Source organism: Myiozetetes cayanensis, unplaced genomic scaffold (assembly GCF_022539395.1).
Source record: "Myiozetetes cayanensis isolate MyiCay16 unplaced genomic scaffold, myiCay2020 scf1, whole genome shotgun sequence".
Lineage (NCBI taxonomy): Eukaryota > Metazoa > Chordata > Aves > Passeriformes > Tyrannidae > Myiozetetes > Myiozetetes cayanensis.
Window position 1 is genome coordinate 142597424 of NW_026086604.1, and position 27549 is coordinate 142624972.

The 27549-nt window shown below is 35.6% G+C and overlaps 1 protein-coding gene across 1 annotated transcript in view; it reads right to left on the reverse strand.

Moving 5' to 3' along the window:
• UBE3C (ubiquitin protein ligase E3C) overlaps nt 1–27549 on the reverse strand; it is a 72042-nt gene that overhangs the window by 35122 nt on the left and 9371 nt on the right. The window contains exons 2-15 of the mRNA XM_050322636.1: nt 26756–26809; nt 23960–24034; nt 23155–23301; nt 22313–22428; nt 20705–20862; nt 18489–18642; nt 17491–17711; nt 17065–17219; nt 14869–15056; nt 8474–8560; nt 7693–7850; nt 6900–7132; nt 2324–2428; nt 1319–1406 (exon numbers count right to left, since the gene is read on the reverse strand). Coding sequence (XP_050178593.1) covers nt 1319–1406; nt 2324–2428; nt 6900–7132; nt 7693–7850; nt 8474–8560; nt 14869–15056; nt 17065–17219; nt 17491–17711; nt 18489–18642; nt 20705–20862; nt 22313–22428; nt 23155–23301; nt 23960–24034; nt 26756–26809 — 1939 coding nt within the window. The remainder of the gene's footprint in view (nt 1–1318; nt 1407–2323; nt 2429–6899; nt 7133–7692; nt 7851–8473; nt 8561–14868; nt 15057–17064; nt 17220–17490; nt 17712–18488; nt 18643–20704; nt 20863–22312; nt 22429–23154; nt 23302–23959; nt 24035–26755; nt 26810–27549) is intronic.

A 27549-nucleotide genomic window follows, 5' to 3' on the forward strand; every position in this document is an offset into this window, starting at 1 on the left:
ATACTGTATGTATGAGAGGAAGGAGACCAGTAGCAGGAGAATGTGGAAGTATGAATTGTGGGACAGGTCTGACAGTGGAGAACACCAAGACAGTAAATGCAGCTGTCAAGAGTCATGCAAGTCAGTGGAAGAAACATGGATTGCTGATGTGGAGTCTGTAAGTTACACAGGACACAGGCCTGCTAAAGCCTGGCTAGTTTGGCTAAAACTTCATATTATCAATCAATTAAAATAGGTGAATTCCAAAGAAAGACATTAAGCTGAAAAAACATACTATTCAAAATTCTGAGGAATAATTATACTGGACTAACCAGTTGTTATCTGGCAACAACACTAAGAAGGTTATCAAAGTAAACTTTTACCATCACAGTTGCTCAAATAAAAAGTATCATTATAAGAAGCCCTTAGGTTTCAACCTTGGACAAAGCTCCTAATTCTGTACAACTCTACAGCAGCATTCCAAGGCTGCAGTCTTCTCTACATCATCGGCTGTACATGGCTAAGCTAACTCAAGCAGATTACATCACCTTGAAAGAGAGTATGGGCTCTTGTAGATAGATCATTTTGCTGCTTAAAGGCCCCATTTTTAAATCATTATTAAACCTGCACAAGCATTAGTGATTTAATGATTATTTTACCTGAGCACAGTAAGATAAAATTCTACAATAGTGTACCTAAAAAGCTCAAAGAAACAGACTGTCTACATAGAAAGCATACTGGCACAACTAAGCTAGAGTAAATTTACCATGACTGCTAAGTTTGTCCAGTTCTCTCATCTTTCTCTAGAAGTATTCTACAAAACCCAGATATTTCGAGTAATTCAGGGGGTTAGGTTTCTTACCTAATTGGAGATAATATTTATAAATAGTAATTAATATTTATTAATATTTACCATGTTAAGCTTGTTTGTTAAAGTGTAATATATAATGAAGGTTTTTTTTTTTTTAAACAGTAAAAGCAAAACCTCAATTCTTTACATCTTCAGCAACTGCATTAATTTTATATCTTATGCAATTGCATTTTATACATACTAATACATATATTGTTTGTCCACCTCATCATTCCCCTCATCAAGCTTGGGTAAAGCTGTTATTAAATTAAATAACATAAATTATTCTAAAGACATACCCATGTGTATACAAATACACAATTTTTTAAAATATGTGAAACAAAATTCCAAAAGATTGCCTTGGCTTTTAGCTAACAAGACTTTAATAGAAAATACTCAACAGAGCTCTAGAAGAAGCAGATTTTCTTTGCAAAAGGCAAACTGTTATTTTGACTTAGCAAAGCAAAAATTGCATAGACAGTATCTTACCATCCAAAGTAGATTGCAGTGGTCCTATTCTTCCCATTCTTCTGACTCTCCAGACGTGTCTGGCTGATGGCACATAGAGCTGTGTAACCTAATAAATTAGCAGTATTTTACAGTTAAACATTATATAATTACACATCATAAGTTACTATTACATAGTAAATATATATAGCTGTGACATCCAAAAGCATGTCTGAGTGCCTGAATATTTTTTAATAAAACATTTAAGTTTTGGTATTTACGATACTAGAGAAGTTGAGTTTAGGAGTACTACTACTTTCCTAAGGTGTGTGGACACTATTTTCCTACAAATTATAAAGAACACAGAGAAATGGGGATCTTAAACACAAGGCAAGCAAATGTGCAACCATCAAAAATAAACAGAAAATTTCACTGTTAACTATTCCATGCAAAACTTCCAACTGTTAAGCCATCTAATGCGCAAGGCAACCTGAGGTGTAACTTGACTCCTAAACTCCAGGTTTTCAATGATGCAAAGGATGCACTTGCACATTCATATGAGCTTTTTCTTCTGCACTCACATACACGCTTTTTAAGCCCAATGTCATTTTTTTAAAAAGCTCTTAGAAAAAACGTAATTTCTAGGTGAGTTAAGTACAGAAAATGCTAATCAATTTTCTTTTACTTTGGAAGAGAATTTTGAGGGTTTTTCCCCACAACAGAGCAATTCTTTTATTTAGCATTCTTACTATGAGAAAATGCAATAAAACGCCCCCCAGATTTTCAATTCTTCTCTGTTACAAATGCAAACTGCTTACACCATTGCATCGCAGAGCAAGTTTTCCTTTATGGGTTGGAAATGTGATTTAACGTAAAAGTTTCTTAACAGAGTCGGGACTTTTATATTACAGAAAAGCAACATTACTCCAGGTTTTAAACCACACAATCTGTTCAACATCAACATCAGCAATACTGTCAGGAATCAAACTCTCTACCACTGAAACTTTGGCACCTGTAAGGCTTAGTGGAAAAGGACATGGCTCTTACCTTATCTGCTTTAATGTTTTCTTGTTCTGAGAGCCAGTGATTTGGTGGGCAGAAACTTCTCCTTGTATCTCTAGATTTCAACATTTTCACTAAGTTTGTGATGACCTAGGTGTCAGAAACACACCCATTCAATATACATTTAGCACTGTGAATGAAATTATACAGTCCACAAGCAAAAACTTTTTTAAAGAAAAACTTATGAAAATGTTACTTAACTTACAAAAACTTTCTCTTAGACTTAAATACGTTAGAATGCAAGTGAGTAATCATGGTTCACTTGTAAGTCATCAAAAGAAAATGGCTTATTAAGTCTGATTAAAAAAACTAATAACCAGGACTACACAGGACTTAGTAAGACTGTACACCTAAAATGTTGTACGCCAGTTCAGGGAAGCCTAAAAAAATCATTACTAACATTAAATTACTTATTTAACAACAATAACACCTAACTAGGTAACTTATACCATGTTCCTTTATAGAGATTTCTTGCTTTTTTTTTTTTTTTTTTTGCTTATGTATGTTTGCACCAACTAAATGTTTGAATAGATACATGCTGCTTTGGAACAGAGAACTATATACTCTTGCCTACTCCTCATTCCAAAACAAGAGATTCTGAAAAATTTGGCAGACTTTTAGGTTTTCTCTGTCCACAAGGAGAGAGATTCTTAAATTTCTGTACATCATTTTTTTTAGGGAGAACGCTCCACAGAAGAACAGAACTTCTGCTTCCGTCTCAGGACAAAGGTCACATCAATCCCTTCACATAAAACAAATCTGAGGCATCAACTATTAAACAGTGAGTATTTCTGCCCACAGTCAATAAATTTAACTAACCAACCAGCAGAACAACCTGTGATGTTCTTCTCAATGGCCAAACTGTACAAAAGCAAACATCAACTTCAGAAAGCAGAGAAGGCAGAAACATTCAACTGGCAATAAAACATAATATCAAAAGTTACATCTCTAAAGCAGATGAAGAATTACCTGAAAAGCAAGCCCCTAGTAACAGCAGTTTAACAAATTTTTGGTTTTCAACTGAACCACAGGGGGTGACGATGCACACACCTGCACTTCTCCCAACCACAAGCACATTAGCTGAAACCACTATGTTTCATTCATTTTTATTCATAAGGAATTCAAATTATAAAAGGCAATTCTGCTATTATTATAACCATACAGTCAGGAAATGAGAAAACTCAACAGATAACTGGTTTATTCATACTTCCTAACAAAACTGGGTGGGTGACAAAAACAGTTATCATGGTCACTAGGGTGTCTTTGCAATATTAGTATTTTTCTTGGCAGTTTCCTCAAACCCAGGATCAAAAATAAAACTAAATATAAGTAGAGATACCAAGCTAACAAGTACTCCACCTAAAGTATAATTGCCATACTTGGTTGCATATGTATTCGGTGGCATAACTTCTGTCCACAGCTGAACCACATCAGGCCAACACTACATAAAGCATAATTAAGTGGAATCAATAGAATATTAAATTACTAGTCCAAAAAGACATTATCACTGCTACAATGAACAGCCTCCTGTTTTGCAACCTGTAAGTACAGCACTTGAAAAATGAATAGGAAAAAATGTACACGAAGCTTATCTGAAATAATCTTGCTGTAAGGTAAGTCTTAATGGGCAGGTGTCAAGAGTAACTGAGTTTAATGGGCCTTCTAAAGGATTCTGTGTCTAGATGCTACACAACAGACCTTTCAACATCCGGTTTTTATAGTAACATCTTGAATAAAGACAGACAAAGAACGCTGTTAAGGGAACTGTCTGATTACACAGGAATTTTCATCACCTTGCCCTTATAAAATTCAGTGCAGGTTAGATGAGTCACCGAAACTCTGTGGTCTCATTACCACTTTAGGTAAGATAAACATTTCTAAAAAGGAAAATAAAATCAGAAAAGGCTATCCACATGAAGACCATGTGAATAAAATATTTTACAAGCAGCTAAAGAAACCTTAAAGGAAGCTGAATCAAATTAGGTGAGACTGGAGCTCCTCCTGCAGAATGCATAGGTACTGAGAACACTTGTTACTACAGCTCAGGACTGCTTTGTAAAAATTTCTGAAGAACGTATTCTTTGAAAGGAAAGATGCATTGCAATAAATAATATTAAAATGAGGATTTCTTTCCAATAGTGTCAAGTGCAAGTAACATTTAAAACTGAAATTCAGCAAGATTAGCAACTTGATTTCATAGAATTAACTCAAGATAGTGAAATAATTATTTTATTTGACAAAATTCATTTTCATGTTCTCATAACTTAAGCTCCTCTATGGAATCTGAAACAGTTGATTACACCGCTCATTATTACATAAGGTAAAAAATGGGGGATTCTGTCGAATGAAGACATTTCCACAAGTAAACCTTACCAATGACCTCCAATTTGTTACCAAACACGCACATTATTGTCGGCAGCCTCGCTGTTATCAGATTCCCCATTACCTTGCAGAAGTAAAGCCTATATTTGTGTGTACACGTGTGTATATATATAAATATGTATGTGTATACATATATATATATTTCATTCATTTCATATATGCACCTATGTATTTCATGAGACACCAGAGGCATGGAAAATACACAAAACAAGTGTGGGGAATTGAAAGAAAAAAGGAAAAAGGAAATTAAAAGCACAGGTAACAAAGGGATGTGCCTTTTTGTCTGCAGGCAGCTTGCAAAAGCTTTAGCAAAGATAAATTTAATATATTTGATATATATATATATTTGGCATAATGCAAAAGAAAGAAAAGGTATTTTCTACCTAAATTTATCATTAAATACTTTATCTTAGTTTCAATGATTTGGAAGAAGGCATTGCTGCCTGCTTATGGCAAGAAGCTGTTTTGAGGCTGCCCTCAGGAAAAACTCCGTGTTATGTACAGTGGTCTTCTTGATGAGATTAACTTTAGCCATGTGCAGTTTTCATCTGTAATAATGTTTCTGAAGAAGTAAACAAGGGAAGCTTTGCTATCACCTTTTGTGGGTAGAAGAGACATACCTTGAAGATTTACATTTCTAATTCAGCTAATGGAAGGCAACCCTGGCTCCTGAAAACAGTAAGAGTACACCAGGTTTTGACAGTTCCACTACAAGTTTAATTCCTGACTGCCAAAGTGGGACACAGTAACTCGGGATTTTACTGCAAAATACGATCAAATTCACCTGAAATCTATGCAGCCTACACAAAGATTGATTAACAAACTAAAGCAAACAAACAGAAAATGGCATGATACGAACTGCATACATGAAAATACCCTTGGCATGCCATCTTTCTTGGAAAAATAGACACACTGAGGTTTTCACTTGTGACCTTTAAATCAGAAAGTTTATTTGCGATTTAAAGACAAGTAATTAAATTAAATTGTGCAAACATATATTAGATCAATCTGTGCAAATTACAAATTCAGTGGTGCACTAGGACTGTATTCAGTGCAATCAAAACATTATCAGTTACTCTCACTGCTATTAATGCTTACGCTCATAAGTGAAATGTGTTGTAAAATCAGGCAGAATAGGCTGGATAGAGGCTATCTTAGACTTGTAGAATGAATAAGCATTCCTTAATTAGCCCATCAGGTTAAGTGCAAGCCTTAATGGGCCTTTCCTAAAGTCTAGCATGACATCTTTCTCCAAACATGGCCAAGAAGAAAGTTCCATTAGCAATATTAATACAAGCTTAGTTGATCATTTTCATTCAATTAACTTCTTTCAATTAAATAGATAGCTTGACAAAAGCAGTGATAAAAGACCTGAAGGGACAGCTGATGACTCGAACTGAACATTAGTGTGCGAGAGGTCGCCAGTATTAAACAGACTGTAAATCTAGCATTCAATTTGGAAAATGCATTTCTTCTGCTCCCACTTCTTTAATGAGCAATTTTAGCTGACTGGATGTGTTTGCTGCAGAATTTTCATGACAAGTACTCCTTTTTTTTTTCAGCAACAGTTATATTAGGGTTTTTTTTCTGCCAATATTTTCAGCTTCTCTTAACTCATGTATTAGGTAGGATGCCACAGATAAAACCAGCAGAAAGACATTGGTAGGTATCCAGAAAAAACATACATTAAGTTCACATTTTCGAAGCCAGATTCATCTTCCCGCTAATATCCCAGCAAATCCAAAAGGAGTAGTACCAACAGATTTTAGCCAAACCAATACAAAATGGTACCAATTTAGTGAAGTCTCTAATACAGAAGTACCTGAGTAGTTGTAAGATTCAGTTAGAATTTCACACCTACATAAAGTTATGACAACACGCTTAAGTACCTCACTGAATGGGAGTCCAAGTTAAACCCCATATTTTATACAGTAACTTTTCTTATAAACGAGATCAGCAAGTAAATTAAGAGTTGCCAGAAGAAAAAAAAAGTGTTACAGTTATCACAATTAAGTTACTCAAAGTTTAGCACATATGCCAAACAGCAACCTTCCCAAATCCAAGGTCCTTGTTACAACAACATTAAAATTAGAGAGAAAAAAACAACAAATAATCTCCTACCTTTGGCAGAAGCCTGAAGATTTTATTAAAGTATGTTCTGAGAATTGACACAATTTACCTTGAATAACTGAATCCACCTTTTCTGCTCTGTCTGGATACACTGCTGCATTTCCGTATTTTTTGTTACTCCAACACTTCTAAATGCTGCAATATATTCCTCACGGACCTCTGGCTTTGTTTCTGGGTAAGCCAACTTTATGATTCCTAGACATGCATCTCGAAGGCAGCGTGATAATATTACAAGCTCTTCTAGTGTAAAAGGCATCATTGATGATTGTCTTTGACCTACAGCTACACAAAACACAAGTTTAAGTTTCCTTAACTGACTTCTTCTTAATTATTGCATTATTTTAAAACAACACTTATTTCATTGAAACTTAATTATTCACACACAAAACCTAAAGGTACAGAAAAGAAACATCACCCAGAAACAGAATCAGTAAACATTTATAAAGGAGATGAAGTCTTGGAACTGTTTGCAGTATTTTAATTACAATATCCTCTTGTTCTCTTTTGTGATTCCTCTGTTAAATTTATACATTAGATTACAGGTTCAGTCCAGAAGAAGTTCACTCTCTTCACTAACTCATTAAAAATTATCATGATTAATAACTTCCATATCAGACCCTGTAAAGCTACGGTTCACAATGTGCAGACCATCAATTTTTTTCTCCTTTTTCTAAATGCAATCACCATGAAAGAGCCAGCTGACAGCTGAGTGCTCAGGGGACCATCAGCAAGTCAGCCCAGGAGAGCCTTCCTCAGGATGTCAGCAAATCATTGTCCAGGGAATTTTGCCTTACACAAAAACATTTTGCAAAGCACTGCTATTTACCAGACTTGAAACTCACCTTCTATTGGATCACCAAAGAATTCGTTATCGTGAATAGAAATGAGTGAATGACTAAACAAAGAACTGAAAAGGTAGAAGAGAGGGATAATTCGGCTGGAGTCTTCTAAAGACATTGGAGAGCCTCTTGAAATCACTTGAAGGAGTGGCACCATAGACCTTAAAATATAAAATGCAATATAAAAGAGATGGTAAATTAAATACTGTAAAAAACATTACCTTCAGCATTCTAGTAAAAAAATGTGGTAGTGGGTCCTACAGCAAAATAACGACAGTGCTTTCAGATAAATATTTCTAATCCTTGCAAAGTGAGGTTACTCTTTGCAAGTTCTGGTATCTCAGTGTCTCCACGATGGATAAATTTTGGCATTATCTGCTACAGACTGCAGACACTTTTGAGACACAAAGCAAGGAGAGTGACTGGCTGCATGTCAGCACTGAGCACATCCCTACGTCCAATGCCTCAGCTCCCAGGAATGTGTTTCTGCCACCACCAATTTCTGGGTAAGTCAAAGTACGTAAAATGAAACTCTCACATCTGGGATGAAGGACTTGGGGCTTTGGTGTTTGTTACACTGATGCTAGTAAGCACTTCAAAAACTACAAAATACTCAACTTATTTTAAATAATTAGTTTATTTACAACTGTCCAATTTCCACGATTTTGCTGTTTTATGAAATCATAGGAGGTAAGTAACCATACCTCTAACTGTCCCATTCCCCTTTCACTAAATATGCTCTATTTTAACAAAGACTCAGTTTCAGAAACGGCACAATACATACCCTGTAATCATTCGTGTAGTCATTGAAGATATCAAATACCAAAGATGCCTCAGGAATCTGGCATTAAAGGCTAAACTATAAAGAAGCCTGCAAGAGGAAGTTCAAATAAATTGTGTCTTCCAAAATACTGTATTCACAAAACACAATGTTTCTGTAAGAACTTTTCTGTCAAGCATTTCTCAAAAAATTAACAATTTAAATTTTATTTTTTCCAGATGGAAGTTGTTATTCTGATCAAATCTGGTGAAAGCACCAAACGTTGAAAACCAAGCATATAAATCCTTATACTTCAAATACACAGCTTTCATTAATTCAGCAACAAACCATGCAATAGGAACCCACGTTTGCAGTCTCCTGCAGAATTCAATACACATTAATAAAAATAATATACACACTTGATCTATTTATCTGGGGCTTTCTTAATTCTAATATAGAAAATCACACCAAAATAGTTAGCTGATCACTTCTGTGGTTCTTCTGACATTAACAAACAGCAATTTTTGCAGAAGGTAGATTAAAATACCTTCATTTTTGTCAGAACTATTGATTTTAAATTATGTAGCAATTTCACTGGTATACTCTGCTTGGCAGATAGAAGTAGAACTACATAATGGAACAAGGTCTGTCTGGACAGCAACAACTACACTAATCCATCTGTAGACAGAAAACTGTTTATACACCTGTAAAAAGAGATGTGTAAGTTCTTAAGTCAGTTATATACAGGACTGACTACCCATATTATGTCAGACGTGATTACAGCATGATAAACTTTTTTTAAAAAATGAGAAAGAGAAAGCTTCCTGGAATGAAAAAGTCTCCCCCAGCTGATTTTTTTTCCCCTTGCAGAAAGTAACACATGAGACAAATTTGAAACAATGTCTTCTAGGAAACCAAATAGGATTTCACTGACTAAACAGTCATTTTTTGGGTACTGAAGAACAATATTCAGTTAGTTGTCCTAAATTCTACTTTCCTAGGTCTCCTAATTATTATTAGAAAAAATAAAGTAAAACAGATACTGAGGTCCATGTCTCCTCTCAGTGGTCAACAGCTTTTTAACATCAAAGTTCTCTGTGACCAAGCATATTTCCTTATTAAATCAAATTATTTTGACATTTGGGTGAAAATTATGCATTTTCATGTAATGAAGGGCTTATTACACCTAGCTAATTTAAAATAAGAATTTGTGCTTTAATGTTTAAATATCTGAATAATAGCTCAGATGTCTTGGTTTCCAAAATGAGAAATTTCCTCAGTGACCTTGAGTGTTTGGCCTCATATTTGAAATGAAAAGTGATTTGGCACAGTGCCGTCAGGTCTCACACGGTTTCCAAGTGAAAACTTGTTAATTTTACAATCATCCCTGGAAATTATGTAATAGTTTTAGCAGAAATGAACAAACATTATGGACACTGAACCTATCATAATGTAATTCAGTTTTTCGTTCTAGCAATATTCAGCAATAATGAAGGGGAAGAAAGGACAAAGCTTAAGAGCTTATAATAATAACCTCTGCCTAAGTTTTAGCCATTTTTATTCCATCTCCGTGATTCAGGCAATCAATTGTAGCAACTGCTCTATTTCATGGCCTGATTCCAGAAATGCTGAATGTATTCAACTTTCACATTTCCCTTTCCTGAAAATCTGGTTAAATACAAAAATGCAAATTTGGTAGAAGATGGTATCATACAGCCTATTTTTGTTAGGATGAAATACCTATAGACGTGAAGCAGATGAGTTCATCGGTTCTAAAGTTTCAATTCTGAATTTTCTGTACTGTGACCAGAAAATAAACATGAAACTGCAAACTAAACACAGAACTGGTGAATTGGACCTTGTGTTACAAAAGTTTTGCATCGCTAGATTCACCTGGAATATAATCCATTGCAAAAATAAAGATGGCATAAAAAAACCGCTACCTTCCCACTCCAAGTACAGAAATTGGCTTTCAAAGTTGAAGGTAATAATTGTAACAACAACAACAAAAGCAAAACAAACAAAACAAAAAAGAACCAAAAAAAAAACCAAAACACACACACACAAAAAAACCCCACAAAATGCAAAGATGACTTTGAAAAGCCGTATCTCTGAAAAATTGAAAAATTTGAAGAAATTGGCCGTACTAAAGTTTCAAAATTTTTGGCTTCACACTGGGCAGGGGGGGAACAAACAAACAAACAAACAACTGAAAAAATTAAAGAGTAAAAAATAAAAAATTTGAGAATTAAAACAGGCCAAAATCCACCTTACTTGGTCTTTTCCCTTGGCAGAGAAAAGACACACATCTGCTTAAAAACAGCCTTTCCAGGTAGAACTACATTAACATAACACAGTGCAAGAACTGATAAACTGCAGAACTTTACAGGGATGGTTCATATATCCTGAAGACAAAGCCTTATCAATCCACAAAGTTTAAAGATCAGTTAATATAAAACTTGGGTGTCCATAGAGTCTTGACCACCTTTTTTTAAAGACCACACACCCCCAAAAAATAGAAATAAAAAAGATCAGACATTATTTCTTTTTATGTAGATTTTTATAATCTAACTCAGGAGTTCAATTTTCAATATGTGTACTATTCTAAAAATAAACCAAGTGGCTAAAGTTTAACCCCCTCCCATCTGGGTGGTTTGCATTTTCTTGAAAGTCTCACTAAATGCCACCAATTTCTTTATTATGAGATCATTATACATGTTTTATGTAATGGATTAACAGATTTTCTGTAAAGTCCAATATTAAGATTTAGCACTGTCATTTGGGAGAAATTTTTCTGCTACCAGAAAGGATAAACTCCCTTCAAGCGGAAAAATGCGCACTGCCTCAGCGCCAGGCTAGGACAGAGTTAAGTTCAATCCAGTGATTTCTGTTAAGGATCAATTTTAATCATACCAAATTATATTATTTGCTCCCAAAAGTAAGTACATAATGATCATTTATTTAGAACCTCGTTTCTCTCTCTAGGTATCTAATTGTCCACAAAGGCCACATGATTTATGTGTACTTGTCAGAACAGTATTTTGGGCACCTCTGGTGTAAAAAAAGTGTCAAATTCCTCCTGTGCAACGGGACAGATTAAATGACCCATTAAGCTTAATTTAGCTGAGACACCACTACAAGTTAATTAGTTAAAGGCAAGATTTTCAGTCTGGGCCATAAATTGGGCCCAGTTTCCCACTGAGACCATTTAAGTTAATGAAGAGAATCCAGCAGAATGAGAGGAGCTCACCCAGCCTGCGACAGGTCACTGCTGCCGTGGCAGCAGATTTTGTCACTCCAGAACTGCGAGCACGAGGCAGCACCAAAGCCATCCTTACACAAAACTACCCTGCTCTCCAGCCTGCTTTATGCTTCGGCCTCTCTTTGCACTGGGCCAAGGATGTAAAGGAAAGCTTAAAAAAAATAAGCTCAAACTTCATACACAATGATTCTGGTTTTAAGAAAGACACAACGCAGCATCAGAACATTCCCTAAAGAATTCCTCCCATAGCTTCATGGAAAGCCTAAATCTCAGCACACGTATGAAGAGAGGCTGCTCAGATTACACCTAACTGCAGGTTTGAGATTAGCACTGTTATATTAATTAAATAGCAGTGACATACAGTCAGTATGAAACTGTTACGCCCAGATTAGCAACCACTCAGGAGCACTGATCAGACAGCGACTGATGTCCCCCCGGTACAAGCAGTTTCCATCACTATTTAATATTCAGCTGTGATGACCTGAAGTCATCATTAAATTACACCCCTAAATATTTTGCAGAACTAGAATTTATTATTTGTTTAAAGTATATTTTGATGAAGAAAAACCTTACAAGTCTCTCTATAATGAGAACTATGCTCCAAGACTCAAGTTTTCTCTTTTTAGTAACTGTATTCAATAATATCTACCAACTTTACAGTGAAAAGACAAAAGCCCTGTCCCTCTGAAAACAAGCCCAATTCCCAATGACTTCTCTACAATCAGGACTTTATTCTACACCTCCTCATTTGTGTTACTGAACACAAGCTACACAAGTTTGTTTTTTAATGTAACGTGGGCTTGACTGTTTATTTCCAGAACCTACTCAGAATTTCTGACAATTAACCAAAAGAAATGTGGTTTTAGAGCTATCCACCTCTGGGTCCCACTGCCCTCTGTAGAGAGTCACAAAAGAACTTTACAGGCTTGCTCCTTTCAAAACTACACTGTACTTTTGGGTACCTTGTTCTGTTCTCTCTTGGTCTCTGCTGCAAGATCAAGGAAAATAGTGAGTTAATTCAACAACACCAACGTTCCTAAGACTACATAATATCAACAATCACTCAAATCACACATGTACCGAGAAGCCACAAGAATAAAAAGTATTCAGCTTTATCAGAGTGACAAAAGTCTATACGATGAGTTTCTTATTTTTGTTCAAGGAGGGAAAAACCCTCAGAACTATTAAAAGGATGTAGAGATATTTGTTATTTCCTTCCTTCCAAAGCCTGTGTTAATCTTAGCCTAATTTTCTTTACAGTTATTGAAAAATTATTTTCAATTATTACTCTCTTCATTTAGCACCCCACTTTGCAGATTTGCAGCCTTTATGTTTTTAATTATCATTGTTTTCCATTACAGTTGTAAATGCTCTTAAATAAACAGTCTTTGTAACAACTCTATCTTTTAAACCATTTGACCCAGTCTGTTTTTAAACAGAAAGTAAAAGAGCATTATTGAGCTCATTGATTATATTCAATGTAATTTGAAATAAATTACTTCTACTTAACTATTTCTACATGGTTTAATTAAACAGCTACACTTCATTCTGAATATTAAGTAATTTAAAAGTTAGTTTCAAAACAAAAGCAGCATCTTTTAAAGGTCTATCACTAAATTTTATAAAATTATTGGACAATTAAAAAAATCACCACGCAATTAAAAAAGTGGAAATTAATGACAAAAAGTCTTTTAATATTCTTTTCAAATGCCACAATGTTTACTACCTTTAAAACAAGCATCAAATGTCTAGAATAGCTGCTTAGTAACCTAGACCAGGTCTAATATGCACTGAGAACAGGACAAAAGATTGACACCTCCTGAAAAGATGATCCCTGGCAAACCCAACCCTTATGGCTGACTTGGAACTCAGAACTAGTAATTAAATGTCTACTTCAATTTATCAAATACCTGTGTGAATTAACTTCATTTTGCCCATGGAAGTAATTCCACTCCTATCACTGACACAAATCTTAGTATCTCTACTATTATTTCTAAAATTCAGCTATTTGGGAGCTATTCAAAAGTTAAAATCTGTAAATTACTTTCCAGTAGAAGATGTTGAGTAGAGCTTTCGTAACTCCTGAAAGTATCCAATGTTTTAAATTGCTTGTTATCACAAATAATTGCAAAGACCCAATATGGCTTCTCAGAGGAAATAGGTGCCGTACTCACACAATTAAAGTTCTGTGACTTCTTTATTCATTAAACACCCTTTTCCACACAGTTCACCAGCAAACCTCAAGTCAAAGCAGTGATGCATTTAAGCTCAGTAATTACTATCCAAGGCAATGTTCTACGTGCAACAATAAAGTAGGCACACTAATTCAAGTACTGCTATGATCTTCAGGTCTCACATCCTGCTCTAATGCAATTAGTCTACAAAGAACTAATTACCCTAATCGAGCAATCACAGTTTCACTGACATCTTACTTCCTCTAACAGCTATAAACACCACTGGGCTAAGATAGCACCTAATTAGTTTTCTCTATCACTGTTTACAATGCAGTTTGAATTATGTTTACAACATTCCCTAAATACTTACTTTACTACCAGCAACTACATACTTAAAACTACTTGCACCAGAACAGTGTTAATACTTATGGGTCTCAGTCTGATAATAAAAAGGTGAAAAATCTCCCGTTGTTCTGACATTTGTGGTTTGCAATCTTTGTAAAAGAATACAAGTGAACATGTCCTTCATCTCCATCTCAGGTGCCAAAGCCCTTCGCAAACAACAATGATTTTCAATAGCTAGGAATTGTTTTAATTTGTAGCAAGATATTTTGCCTATAAAGAGCTAAGAGAACAAGTTGATTCCAGCGCTCAGCTGTGGAATCCACAGCACTGTATGTTTTAAAAAACAAGCTACACCAATTTCTACTAGAATTACACTCAACATTGCCTCTGACAAAGGAACAGATAACATCCTTCCAAGAATCTTGAGAGGGCACAATGAACAACAAGAAAAATAAGAAACAAAGAATCCACTCTTTGTTTTGTGTGGAATTAAGATTTAAATTCTGAAAATCTAACTTATTTCAGTTGGTCATAAAAGAAAACACAGAAAAAGCCCCACAAGGTATTTAAAACAAGTCTATCTAATAAAACCAATTTCAGATGTACTGCAGTTCAAGATCATCGTTATTTATACTTGCCTGACTTTTGGCACCATCATTCGGTGTTGTACCATTAGTGTGTGGCAGATTGATGCCATCAGGGTAAAGACCTCCTCACTCGCTGAGTCTCTCCAAACCATATTCAGGAGAGTATTTGTCTGCTGCTTCGTATCCAGCTTCTTTAGACACTCCTCAGTTATATACTGAACTGATATTCTCCCATCACCCTACAAACACATCAAAGAAAAGTTTGCTCTTAATTTTTTAATGATCAAGTATCCCCTTTTTGATAAAAAAATACTTGCGAATTTTACTAGAACATAATTTTTCTTGTACAATAAATACAATGGAATCACATGTATATCCCATCCTTAAAAGTAGCAGACCCAAGAGCCATCTTAAACCCCCAGGTAGGTAACTGATGGGTTGTGGTATCCAACTTTCACTTTAGCCACTGGAAATACTGCCTTTAACGTAAGTATGTTCTGCAACACTTGGGTACAATAAGGAAAAATCATTTACTGGCACAAAATATGTGAATAATCATCTCTTCCCACTGACATCAGTCAGTATTGGACATAAAATCCAGAAATGGATGTTGACTGTAAATTCCTTTGCAAACAGTACTTCACATTCATAATCCATGGGTTAACAAACAGCAACAAACTTCAGTGTGGTCAATACACGTCTGGGTAGTGCCAGAAGTGTGCCAAGAGGAATGTTTTCTCTTGGCATAGAGCTGAGTCAAGCTCAACATTTTCTTTTCCTTATTTCTTATCTTTCTCTTGCCCCCAACTGGGCAAAGCAGTCTGGCTTCTTGAAAGACACAAGTTAACCAATTATAAATTTTTAAGAAAGAGGAATTCCCCACCCACCCATCTTTTTTTTTTTCTAAGACAAGCATGCATGAAAATACAGAATACATTAAAAATTCACAGGAGAAGCACACAAAAACATATTGCAATAAATAGAATTATTTATTTAAAGCACTTCTCAGAGCAGATTTTTTTTAATTTACAAATTAGTGTAAGTTATCTGTGAACAGATATTTATGCTTTCTTTTTACCTAATCACCACTTAAACATCACAAATCCCTGAGCCATAGGTAGAATCTGCCAATATTTACACTGCATACAGTGTGTGTGCCTGGCAAATTAAGTATTTTTTTCACACTGTCCTGGTAAAGATTTTGGGGTAGTGGTAACATGGCATCTAAAAACTCACAAGTAAAAGGTTGCAAGTGTTCCCCAGCAGCACAGCTCTTCCTAAGAGGTTAATCTCAAAATCAATGTCTTAAAAATGCTGCATCTTTCAGAAATGTACATCACCTCCCATGAAATGTAAGTGGGCATTAAAGGAATGGTATCTCTTGGAAGAGCTGGTATGCTTTTGCTTTCAACACGTAACCAAGAAGCCTTAGAACGCCTGAGACAGAAATCCAGAATTCCCAGCTTGTTGTGGGGAAGTAAAACAATCTCAATTGTGTTTTTTTTAATGAACCCTAAATATGGTGAAATTTCACACATTCTACAGGGAAAGCCTGCACGTTGCCTGAGTCCTTTGAGTGGCAGCATCTTCTGCAAGGATTACTGAATCTACATCTAACTTTGGCTGTTCAAAGCCCTGACACAAGTATTCAGAGGTTAAAGTTAGCAGAGATTTATTCTACTGGAGGAAGTTTAAACTACAGTGAAAAAGTTCTATTTATAGCACAGTCTCTATACATTATTACAGAAAGCAGGTGTTTCCCCTTTGAGGGCTTTTGAGCTAGTGGATATACACAGAGCTAATTCCACAGGGTAAAGACTATAGTTGAAACTTGCAGTTTTTCTGTGAGAAATAAAAAGAAGAAAATACTTAGTTGGAATATCAGGTTTGTGTGTTTCATGATATCTTAGCATCATCATGGACTTAAAGAATAGAGAGTAAAAATTCTATGTAAAATACAAATTTAAAGAAGGTAAGTTTAAACCCTTATTTTTAAAATAAAAGTTCTGTCCTTCAGCAGACACACTATCTGTAGTCTAAGACCTCTTATTATAGTAAAAGATTTGTTTTTAATATATGCAACCAGTTTCATTTGCCTACAGTGATCAGTCATCGATTTTTATGGAGAAAACATGCTCTCTTCTACATATAGTTAGAAAACTACAGGACTTAAGAGTGATCATGTTTTTGCCTATCTATGCTGCTGCCATAATACAAACTCTTTCAAAGAAGTTCTGTACTGCTTACCGGGGTGGTTGTCATTTTACTGATCTCTTCATCCTCATCTTCAGAATCACTGTTTGCATCCTGACAGTTGGTACCAGCAGCAGACACAGGCAGCTGAGAGAGAAAAGTCTGGAGTACCCTCAGATACACAAGAAGTCCTTCCTCTGAAAGGGATCCTACAGCACATACATTGAAAGAAAAAATCATCAGCCAGATCACACCAAACTAGAAAACATGTTTAGCAGAAATACCTCCCCAAGTTATGCCAAATCTTATCAAATCAATGCATTTTTTACCGAAAAAAGGTAAGAATAGGAAATCAAACAGATCTCTCACTTTTCTCCACAAGCTGTCCTTTTTACTTGGCAAGGAATCATGTCATGGAAATGCGTAACATATTAACTCCAATATGAAACAAACAATGATTTGGCCACTCAGCTTGCTCACCCAAATATGTTTCTCCAACTGTTAACACAAAGTAGAAAAGCCAAGGGGCTTGATCACTTCTGCTTGAACATCCACTTTCTGGTAATAATAGTGCATTCAGAAAGAGTTCATAAGGGAAAATGGTCTGCACGTCAGCAAGCGCTGGAATGATGAAATGGAATATCTGATCTGTAAAAGGTGCTGCCAGAAACTCCTCTGTGAAGGCTGCAAAGATCTGCTGCCTGAAAAGAAGAAAAACTGTTGTTATGGAAAATATAGGCAAAATATCCCACAATGATACACCTGGAATAACAGATCCAATTTGGAAGTTTGCACACATCCACCAAGAAGGCTGCAAAGGTGTGTTCCATTAATCCGGATCCAGAACACCAAATTTCTCAGATTTCTCAAAAATTAACTCCTTATATTAAATCCTTTTCCTGAATGATCTTATATGTAATTTTATCCCTTAAATTTTTCATGAACTCAAGAAAAACTATTCTGAAGTTAAACACATTTTTTATATCAAAAAATCTAAAAAGCACAATCAGTACTTTTTACACAAATTCCTACTTTAACAAAAATTACTATTACATGTGATACAACCAGAGTTTGATTTCTGTTCTCTTTGTCTACATACCTGACTCTTTCTGCTTGTAACCTTAGTTATTTCTCTCCATAAACCTCAGCTCAATTGTCACAAAGTTCCTTTCAACTCTAAAATTCTTTTCACCTGCCTGCAGCTGCATCTCTGCTCTCACCTAAGCTTTTCCACACCTGTGTTCCTGTGTATCAAGATACCTGCTATTCTCTGTGCTATTTATTGTAGCATTCAGCATTTTTACTGCCTTTTTCTTAAACACACCTGAAACTACATTGTTTCACTGATGTATAGCATTACCAAAAAATCATCACTATTGCAAATAAATCAACAAACTGCACTGAAAGAATGGCCAGACACTCAACAACAACAAACCACGCAAATGAGTACAGAAATACCTAATATGATCTTTATTTACCTTGCACCTTCTGGACAGGAGCTATATGTAAAGTGCAATGGCTTCAGAACATTCTCCAGAAGTATTTTTGCAATAGGGACACGAGAAACATCAGAATACTCAATACTCGAGGGAAGCTTATTGTTTATTAACAAATAAAGCGACTTGTAGTAGCCTGCAAGTAAGAAAAATCACTTTTTAAACAAAATATTAGTTTTCTACTCTTCCATAAAAACAATTTATATACTTAACATTAACTTGAAAAACAATTTACAATTCATCGTATGAAGCCTGACTTATGAAGACATTTTACAATAGTCCAAGTCATATTCACATAACTAACGGACTATATCAGCAACCTCTTTGGAAATATCCCATTATAAAATCATTCACAGAGATCAACATTCAGAATCAGTTTGATTTTCAAAGACCAATCAACTCTTGCTGATGAAATGAATAATTTGATTTTTTTTTAAATAATGACCTACAAGAAAAGATGTTTCCCTTCTCCTTTAAGTGACTGTAATCACATTTTATCCTTCCACTCTTCCAAAAATGACAAATTTTCCCCTCTACTCCAAAGCATGACTGCATCATACAGGTAAGAGTCCTGCTGGCAGAATGTCTCAATTCTATGGCCACCTTGCCTCAGCAGACTGAAGAATACAATCACTGTTTCCAAAACAGGGCTCTCAGACAGTAATAAAATGCATTACACCCCCCCACGCCATAAAGGCGTGTAGAGGGTAATTTGTATTTGTCTCACTGAAGTACAAATAGAATCACATGATTTCAATGAACTCCCAACTGAAGACCCAGGTCCCACAACTACAGGAACCACTGTAAATGCAATAAATAAATGTCACATCATCAAGTCCAGCCTAAGCCACTTTGCTGGGGACCACCTAACTTGGCATACAATGCAACAAGTGGGAAGTCCCCACAGAGGAATAACTCAGCAATGCTGACAAGAGACATGTGGGAGACAAATTATATGCAAGAACATATACTAATAAAAGCTGTTAACAGATTCTTTACACATTAAGCATTATAAATGATTAGGAGACAGAACATCTGTAGTTGCAAAAAAATGCTTCTTTTTGTTTTCATTTTAAGTCATCAGAAAGCTACACTTTAGTAAAAAATTAATGATTCTGAGATCTTAGTAACTTTCATGTACCAGTTGTGAAGATTCAACATCATGCTAAAAGAACAAATATATGCATTTTGGAAGATGTATTTATTATACAGCAAGTTAATGAGACAAACACAAATACTTCTACAGTTTTTGCTATGCCAGGGTGAGTAAAATAAATGTTCTACAATAAGAGTAATTCTTTTTCTCACAGTGACTTGAACATATAGTAGTTAAAACCAAATCCTTAATAACAGGATAAGATAGTCTAGCCTACTGAATGTACTGTAAAACTTACACAGAATTATTCCAACAACTAACTAACAGACTGGAAGGTGCTCTTTCTGCATTTTATAACAATGAGGCTGGATCTGAGATGTTTATTTCAAAATGTTTTTGTCTTTCCCTCCCCATCCACAAGTTTTGCAACTTCAAGCTACTGTATCAGAAAGGCAAATTAATTTTTTGGGACACTTGCAGAACAATAAAGTTTCTTTGAGACAAAACATAATTTTGGTGCTAACTACACAATTCAGTAACTTTCAGTATGTTTGCACAGGTGTAACTCATTGCAGTTTAGCAAACAATAAATCAAAGCTGGGTCACCATTGCTTTGCTGAGGTGTCTCTGGTGCTGGCAGGATGAAAAGGTAATGCCAATTTAGAATAAAAATGAATAGTAATATTTCTAGAGAACAGTACTGCTACACAATGACCAACTTTTACAAAACTAAAGCTTAGATCTGCCACAGTGTGTGCATGTGTCCATGGGAAAGTGTGTGTGTAAACAGCTACAGCATTAAAACTTTTGTTAGGTAACATCCACCTACTCTCAAAATCTGTTGTAAATGTCTGTATAAGTAACTTGATAGAATATTCAATTTATAAACAGAATTTCCAAAGGTATCAAGCAGTAATGTCTCAAGCAGTGATCTCATTACAAGCACAGTGTCCATCTAGTGTATAGGTGAGGGTACGCAGCACTTCATTCATTGTGTCTGTGGTAAAGGCAAAAATGTGATTAAACAACGTGGTCTTCACGTGTTACATATTCTGTTTAATTTCTCAGTATTTCCCAGGACTTCTGGTTCCTAGCTACTCACCTTTTTGAACCATGTAGTGCAAAATTTGTTCAATTAATGATGTCACATAGCTGACATCTTGTAAAACAGGCAAATACGTATTCTCAGATGAAAATACCTCAAGCATTCTCATAGGAAGTGCAACATTCAGACTGTCATCATTGCAATTCTGCAATAGCCTATAAATGAAATTAAATTGAAATTATTGAACAAGGTATTTCTCTTATTTCACTACAAGCATATGTATAATGATTTAAAACTAAAATTACAAAAAGCCTTTCACATTCACCTTTAATTAACTTATTTCTACGTGGTTTCCAACTGTCTTCAGTAGTTTATCTACGTCTTTTTGTTGGCATCTTTATAATAGTAGCTCCTGATTTTAGGGTTTCTATGAATATTGCACTCTACCTGTAAATCCTATTAAATCCTACTAAATTCTCTCAATGATTTGAAAGTTTGGAGGTCTACTGCATGAACTAGAAGAGAAGCAAAGGATAATTCATAATTCATGTTTTTCCATGAAGACATAAAAGCCCCAGAGCAATATGGGCTGGGAACAATTACTAGGGAATATCATATACATAATCAACACAATGGGATATCCTTGATTACTGACTGAAATACTAAAAATCTCATTCTTTTAACAACTGTTGCTAACATAACAACTATCAGTGACCATAGAAATGATTAAGAGCCTGTTTAGAATTCAAAGGATATTTAGTGTGAGATGTGCATAGGCAGAGTCGTCCTAACCATGTTTTTTCTTCCCCATTCACATGATTAGTAGCATTTACAAAACCACAATTTCACTGCGGTGAAATGTGCAATTCCATGCAGTGACACCACAGCTGTGTCCCACTGCACATAGACTTTGAAGCCCACCACTCAAGCCTTCTTTAGTCTCTGGTGTCACTGTTTATCATACATACAGGATACACACTTGTAAGAACACAAGGTTCAGTGAATTAAATGAAACAATTTCCTAAAAAAATTATTTTAAAACTCTGGAGAATATAACTAGTTCCTATTATTGATAAGAATAAATACATTGTTTTCTAAACCTAGGGTTTAGGTGGCAGATATTCAAGTCACCTCAACAGATTTACCTTCCTGTGATCCTCCCACTGCAAATAATAAATGTAAAGCTGAAGCCAGGAATGTAACTGATTAATATGATTTTGTAACTTCTTAATGCCTTAAATTAAAACAAAAGTGTGAGGCAAGGCATCTTTAATAATATTAGTATTGAAACAACATGTATCCAAAGCATATCCTTGAAACATAAGTCTACCTCAGATAATAACTTCTAAACACTATTAGCTCCTAAGAAAGCCTGGTTTCCACAAATATTGCTGATGAAAACAGTTAAGAGCATCCTTAAGCCTATCCTAGGAGAGCATCCCTTAAACACATCTTGAATTTGAAAGCCAACGGAGCTTAAGAACATTCCACTGTTTGACAGAGGGACAAGTATCCAATACCATGGCCCACACACACATTAAACACTCCTCTGCATAAAATAATGTTACATTTAATACTTCATCTGCTGCAAAAAGAAACAAACAAGTGCCCAACATAATTTCTGAATACTTTTTACGTAGTAGAACACAGAAGAAAAGAACATACCTGCAACACAGCCCCAACAGTCTTTTTATTTGGAATAAGCAAGTCAGTCTGTCTGGACCATCCAATTGCTTAACAAACTGAGAACTCTGTTTAATTAAATTCTGACACATCCATACCTGCAACATGATAGGCACAACTTCACTGTTTTGCCTATTGCAACCTCAGACAGTAATATTTCAGTGCTGTTGTGGATACCTTTGGAAGACTTACAAAACACAAACTCAGACTGAATCATGTTCAGAGGAGAAAAATACCCCACTGTTACACAACATCATCTACATGACTGCTAGTACTAAACTTCCAAAATTAAGACTGAATTACCCTTGTAAATAATTTTACTCTTGGAAACAAAAGTTATCTGTTAGGTGGGTTTTTTATAAATAGCCATAATTCTTTAATGTCCATTATCAACAGCCACTATGAATCACACTAACTCAAACATTTGGGAAGTTGGCAGTGACTTTGCAATTGATATGCCATCATTATTCAACAGTGAGGAAAAAAAAAAGTATCACCCAAACACCTTAGGAATGACCAGGGAGTAAGTGGAAAAGATGGTCTAAAAAATTACTGTGAATAATATGCAGGGGATTTTTCAGGCTTCACTTCATGTATTTTGTACGTATGTGCACACACTTGTAAAATCTGATTTCTAGTTACTGTGCCTAAATGAAAACCAGCAGAGTGCAGATCAGCAAAAGCCCCAACTCTTAAGAACTCTTAAATTAATGTAAGTGGACAAAGGCTTTTTTTGCATCCCTTCAAAACCTTTTAAATAGAAGACTACTTTAACAGGGCATGAAACACAAATAGTGTGGATCAGGGTATGGAACAGAACTCACCAAACGCTTCGAATCCTCATTCTGTCTATAGAAAAAGAGTAACTGACGAACTAGAAGAGTCAAATTTGCTCCATTAGCAGTGGAAAAGGTTCCTCCGGACTGGGCCAAATTAGCACAGCGATCAAATTCACTTCTTTGGATGGAGTACTTAAAAATAAAACACGCATCAATATATCAATAATGGCTATGATTTAAAGGAAAGATGCAAAATTTTTAAACCTTCCCATCCAAAGAGGTTGCAAAGTAGTAAAATAGAGACAACATATATTTATTAAGAGATCAAAATATACACATGGTATCATAGTTCCATTCTGTAACTCAGAAGGTATACGTGCAACAAGTTTGTTCCTTATCAAGAACATCGTATCAAACATTTTAATCTAATTTACTTAAATTAGAGAATTTAAACAGCTAAAGCTCTTTCTTAGAAGAATCTACCCAATGGCAGCTTAGAAAGAACAACATTTTGACTCAAACTACCACCTTAGCCATACTAGGGAAAAAAATTAAAAGCTCCACTGGTGTGTGAAAGCTCTTAATATCTAATGGTTTTCATCTGTTTTAATCAGCTAAAAAAAACATTGTGTGATCCCACTGAGGTGCAGCCACATCCATGCTTTGCAGAATATACATCCATCTACTAAAATACTGAGTTTCAAATGAAAATGTCAAGAGGGGAAAAAAAGAATTTCCACTTTGTAGAATATATACTCAAGATTTTTCAATCGAATTATTTATAACTAGAAAGTCTCATTTTCAGCAAAACTGTTTTAACATCTTTCTAAATAAATAAATAAGTACTGACTTGATGTTTTCTGTCTCTGTACCCTCTTACAAATGACTGGATTATTATTGCATTTTTCAGCCTCCGCCTTTCTTCCTGTAAAACAAAGCAAGAAAACTGAAATCAACATTGTGGGACTGACTCTAATTTCTACCATTTTATCAAATATATCTGTATTCAAAAGGATTTTTTATGAAAATTAAGAAGCAATCACTAGTTAAATAAAGTATTTTAATGTTTGTATCCAATACACATAGATCAGTGAGAATGCTTTTTAAGTTTTTAAGTGCAAATTTACCATTGAGATACTGCAAAAGAATTCTTAATACTAGTAAGTATGTAATACTATAAAAATCAAAATAAACATCTTATTATTTTGTATCACTTTATTATTAATGTATTAGATAAAGTGTTAATACTACATTGAAGAATGTTGCAGAATTCATCAAATTCTGTGACAGCTTTCCTCCTTCTGCATTGATCAGCTAAAACTGAAGACCCACTTATTTGTTTTCATTCCAATAACATAAAATTATTATAATGCTGGCACAGTTAAGATGTGAGGGGGAAAAAAAAACCAAAAACAGTTACTTGGAGACAGTACCTCTCTCAAAAGGAAAATAAGGCTTAAAGCTTTAAGCTCAGGAGCACAATATGGAAATTAGTAAAAACTGTTACTCTCTTCTTCAAATCAGCCGTATCAAGTGAGTACTTTTATGACGTGTCTTCCTCAGTAGCTGGAAGGAGTAGGTAAAATCATTCCTTTACAATGTCTCACTTTCTCAGGAACTGAAAGCCAGCTTGCTGGAGGTGCTGTGGAAAGAGCACCCCAAGGGTTCCCTGACAGCACCCTGAGCATACCCCATCACAGTAAATATCTACAGGAAGTGGCTTCTATAATTATGTTTCTAACTATGTCCATATAGATTCTTAGGGGATAAAAGAAGGAAGTAAATAGTTGCTCATGAACCCAGAGCTACAAAGCAGTGGTTGAGGAAGGAAAACTACTGAGAAGCCTGCTTTAAAATGAGTAATTTTAACACAATCAATCCCTGAACTACAATAAGCCTATAATTCTGAGGGCCACCAAGCAAAACAAGTCACAGAGATGTTTCCTTAATTTCATTAAAATGCACTTACAAAAGTTCACACAAACTTTCAACTCACAAACCCTTGATTTCTAATTTACCATCCCATAAAGACACATCCAACTTAAGAACATAACCTGAAGTGACTGAGGAATACCAGACAAAATTGCTATTCAAGGTCTATTTAATATTTCTTGGAAACCCTGGTTCCCAAAGCAACTTCTCTGCACAAGCATATCCTTGGAGACTGTAATTAAATGTAAAGCATGGACCAAAATCAAAATTTTGATAGGCCAAAGGGTATTTTTCTCTCCCAAGTATCTAGAGTAAAAGTGTGATCAGGAGGGAGTTTCCATCACAGCGAGGCAGCGTCTCTTCACAACCATAATGTAAGGTTCAACTAAAACACAGACATGTTCTCCTTTTCTCTAGGTATGGTTTTATCTCAGAATACATAATTGTCAATTAGCGATCTGTAATCGCAAAGGGTTTAAATCTGAGGTCACTGCTAAGATTCTGCTACAAGCAGTTTTTAAAAAATCCATAACTGATTTTATCCTCAGAGGAGTCATTCATTTTGTGAGGATGTGCCACAGAAAATCGTTGTGTGCACATGTGTACAAATACAGATGACTCTACATCAGCTTTGCAGAAGACAGAATTAAGCAACTGAACAGGTTACTTCGATGTATGGAAAAAATCTGTGAACCTCAAAGGCCTTTACACACGTTGGTGAAGACTCACTGATCATAAATTTGATGCACAACACAGAATTCCAGACTAGCTGGTGAAACCCTAGTAGTTTCATACTTAAACTTGGTCCATAATTACACACCCATGTTGGGAAGGAAAAAAAAAGCATTTAACTGTGCTTGGAAACTGAGGAGCCATTGCAGAACTTGTGCTTAATCTAGCAAGGGTCAAACACACCTTTAAGGGCCAAACAGCCGTTTACCTGATGAGCATTAAACCTGTGTAGCTATACTTTTTAAATAATTTTTAACACTAAAATTTTTTAAACTCACATCTGGAGGAGGAGACACTGACAAAATCAACATATTCACTTTAAGTCCGTAATACTGATTTTTGGTTTTTCCTTTCAGTGTCTATTCCTCCTCTGCATTATTTCAGACTGAATAATCCACAGCAGTAAGCTTCCATCAGAAACCAGTTTTAAGGTTGCCTAAAAGTTCACACATCAGCTTTCACTGCTCTGTAAGTATCAAGTGATTTCAAAGCACTTTAGGATGCATTCAGGAATCATTGCTCTGATTTTACCTTCACAGAACTGAGGCAAACACTAGGGAAGTGAACTACTGAAGGTCATCCAAGAAACCACAGCAGAACCAGGAGTAGAAGACAGTTTGCTGAGACCAATCCATCATAATAGATTATGGACAAGGTAAAAACTGCAATTCACTAGCCAAATACCTGTATTTTCTCAAGGAACACTGGATCAAATAAACACCAAAATAAAGTGGGAAATTCCCTTTGCACCCTGTGCATGCTTAACTGCCTTCTCTTGAGACAAAAATCACTCCTACCAAATATCTTACAAGCACTCAAACTGTTTTGCCGCTTGGAGCATGTTGGAAGACTATACAGAACTTGCAAACTGAAACAAAACATTCCTGAACTAAGGATGAACTGCAGCAGAAGTACTTTGCACTGCAAATGTTACATCCAATTAAAATCCAATGGGCATGCAAACGCTTACAGGCTACTTTACCTCTCGTTTTCTCCTTTCTTCCTGAGTCCTATGCAGGAGAGAAGCCTTCTCTTCCTGTAAGACACAAACACAGACACCTTTGCATTTTCATTCAAACACAACTCAGCTGCCTTCATGCCATTTAATGTAGACTTCACTTCAGCGATTGTTCACAATACATAAAACAATGGAGAAGAGTAGGTATTAATCATTTCCCTTGCCTACAAACATGAAATGCAGCCCTCTCAAAAGAAGAGTGATGGAGGGAAGCTCTGCCCTTTCAAAAAGGGACAGGTAAACAGCAGCAGACTGCACTGATCTCCAGCCAGGTTTGTGTTCTCAGCATCCCAAGAACCTCAGCAAACCTCACCTACTTAGAGATGACAAAGTAAGGTCCCAATCCCACCAGACAGTACCAAATGTCTGCGTGTTTTCCTTGCCTGGAGCGTGCCCAGGTGCCCACAGCAAGTTGTGCACATTCAAAGCAGTCCCATCCTGTCCCAAGGCCCCATGCTTTTGTCTAACCTGCACAAAAGCATGAAGCTTTTATATTTACTTATCCTCTTCCTCGAAACTTGTCCAGGAAAGATGTCAAGAGAGACACATAGCATAAATGGCAGGATTTTTTTCTTTTAAAATTGTGAGCTCTTTACCCAAATTAAAGAGAGAAACTGAAACTTTCAGGGCAGCGACCTCTCCAACAGTGAAAAAGAAAAGAATACTTAAGTATTCATGAGGCCTCAAAGAACAATACTATTACAACAGAAAACCCGTGCATTAGCTTTTAAACCACAATCTTAAATCAGTACACATAG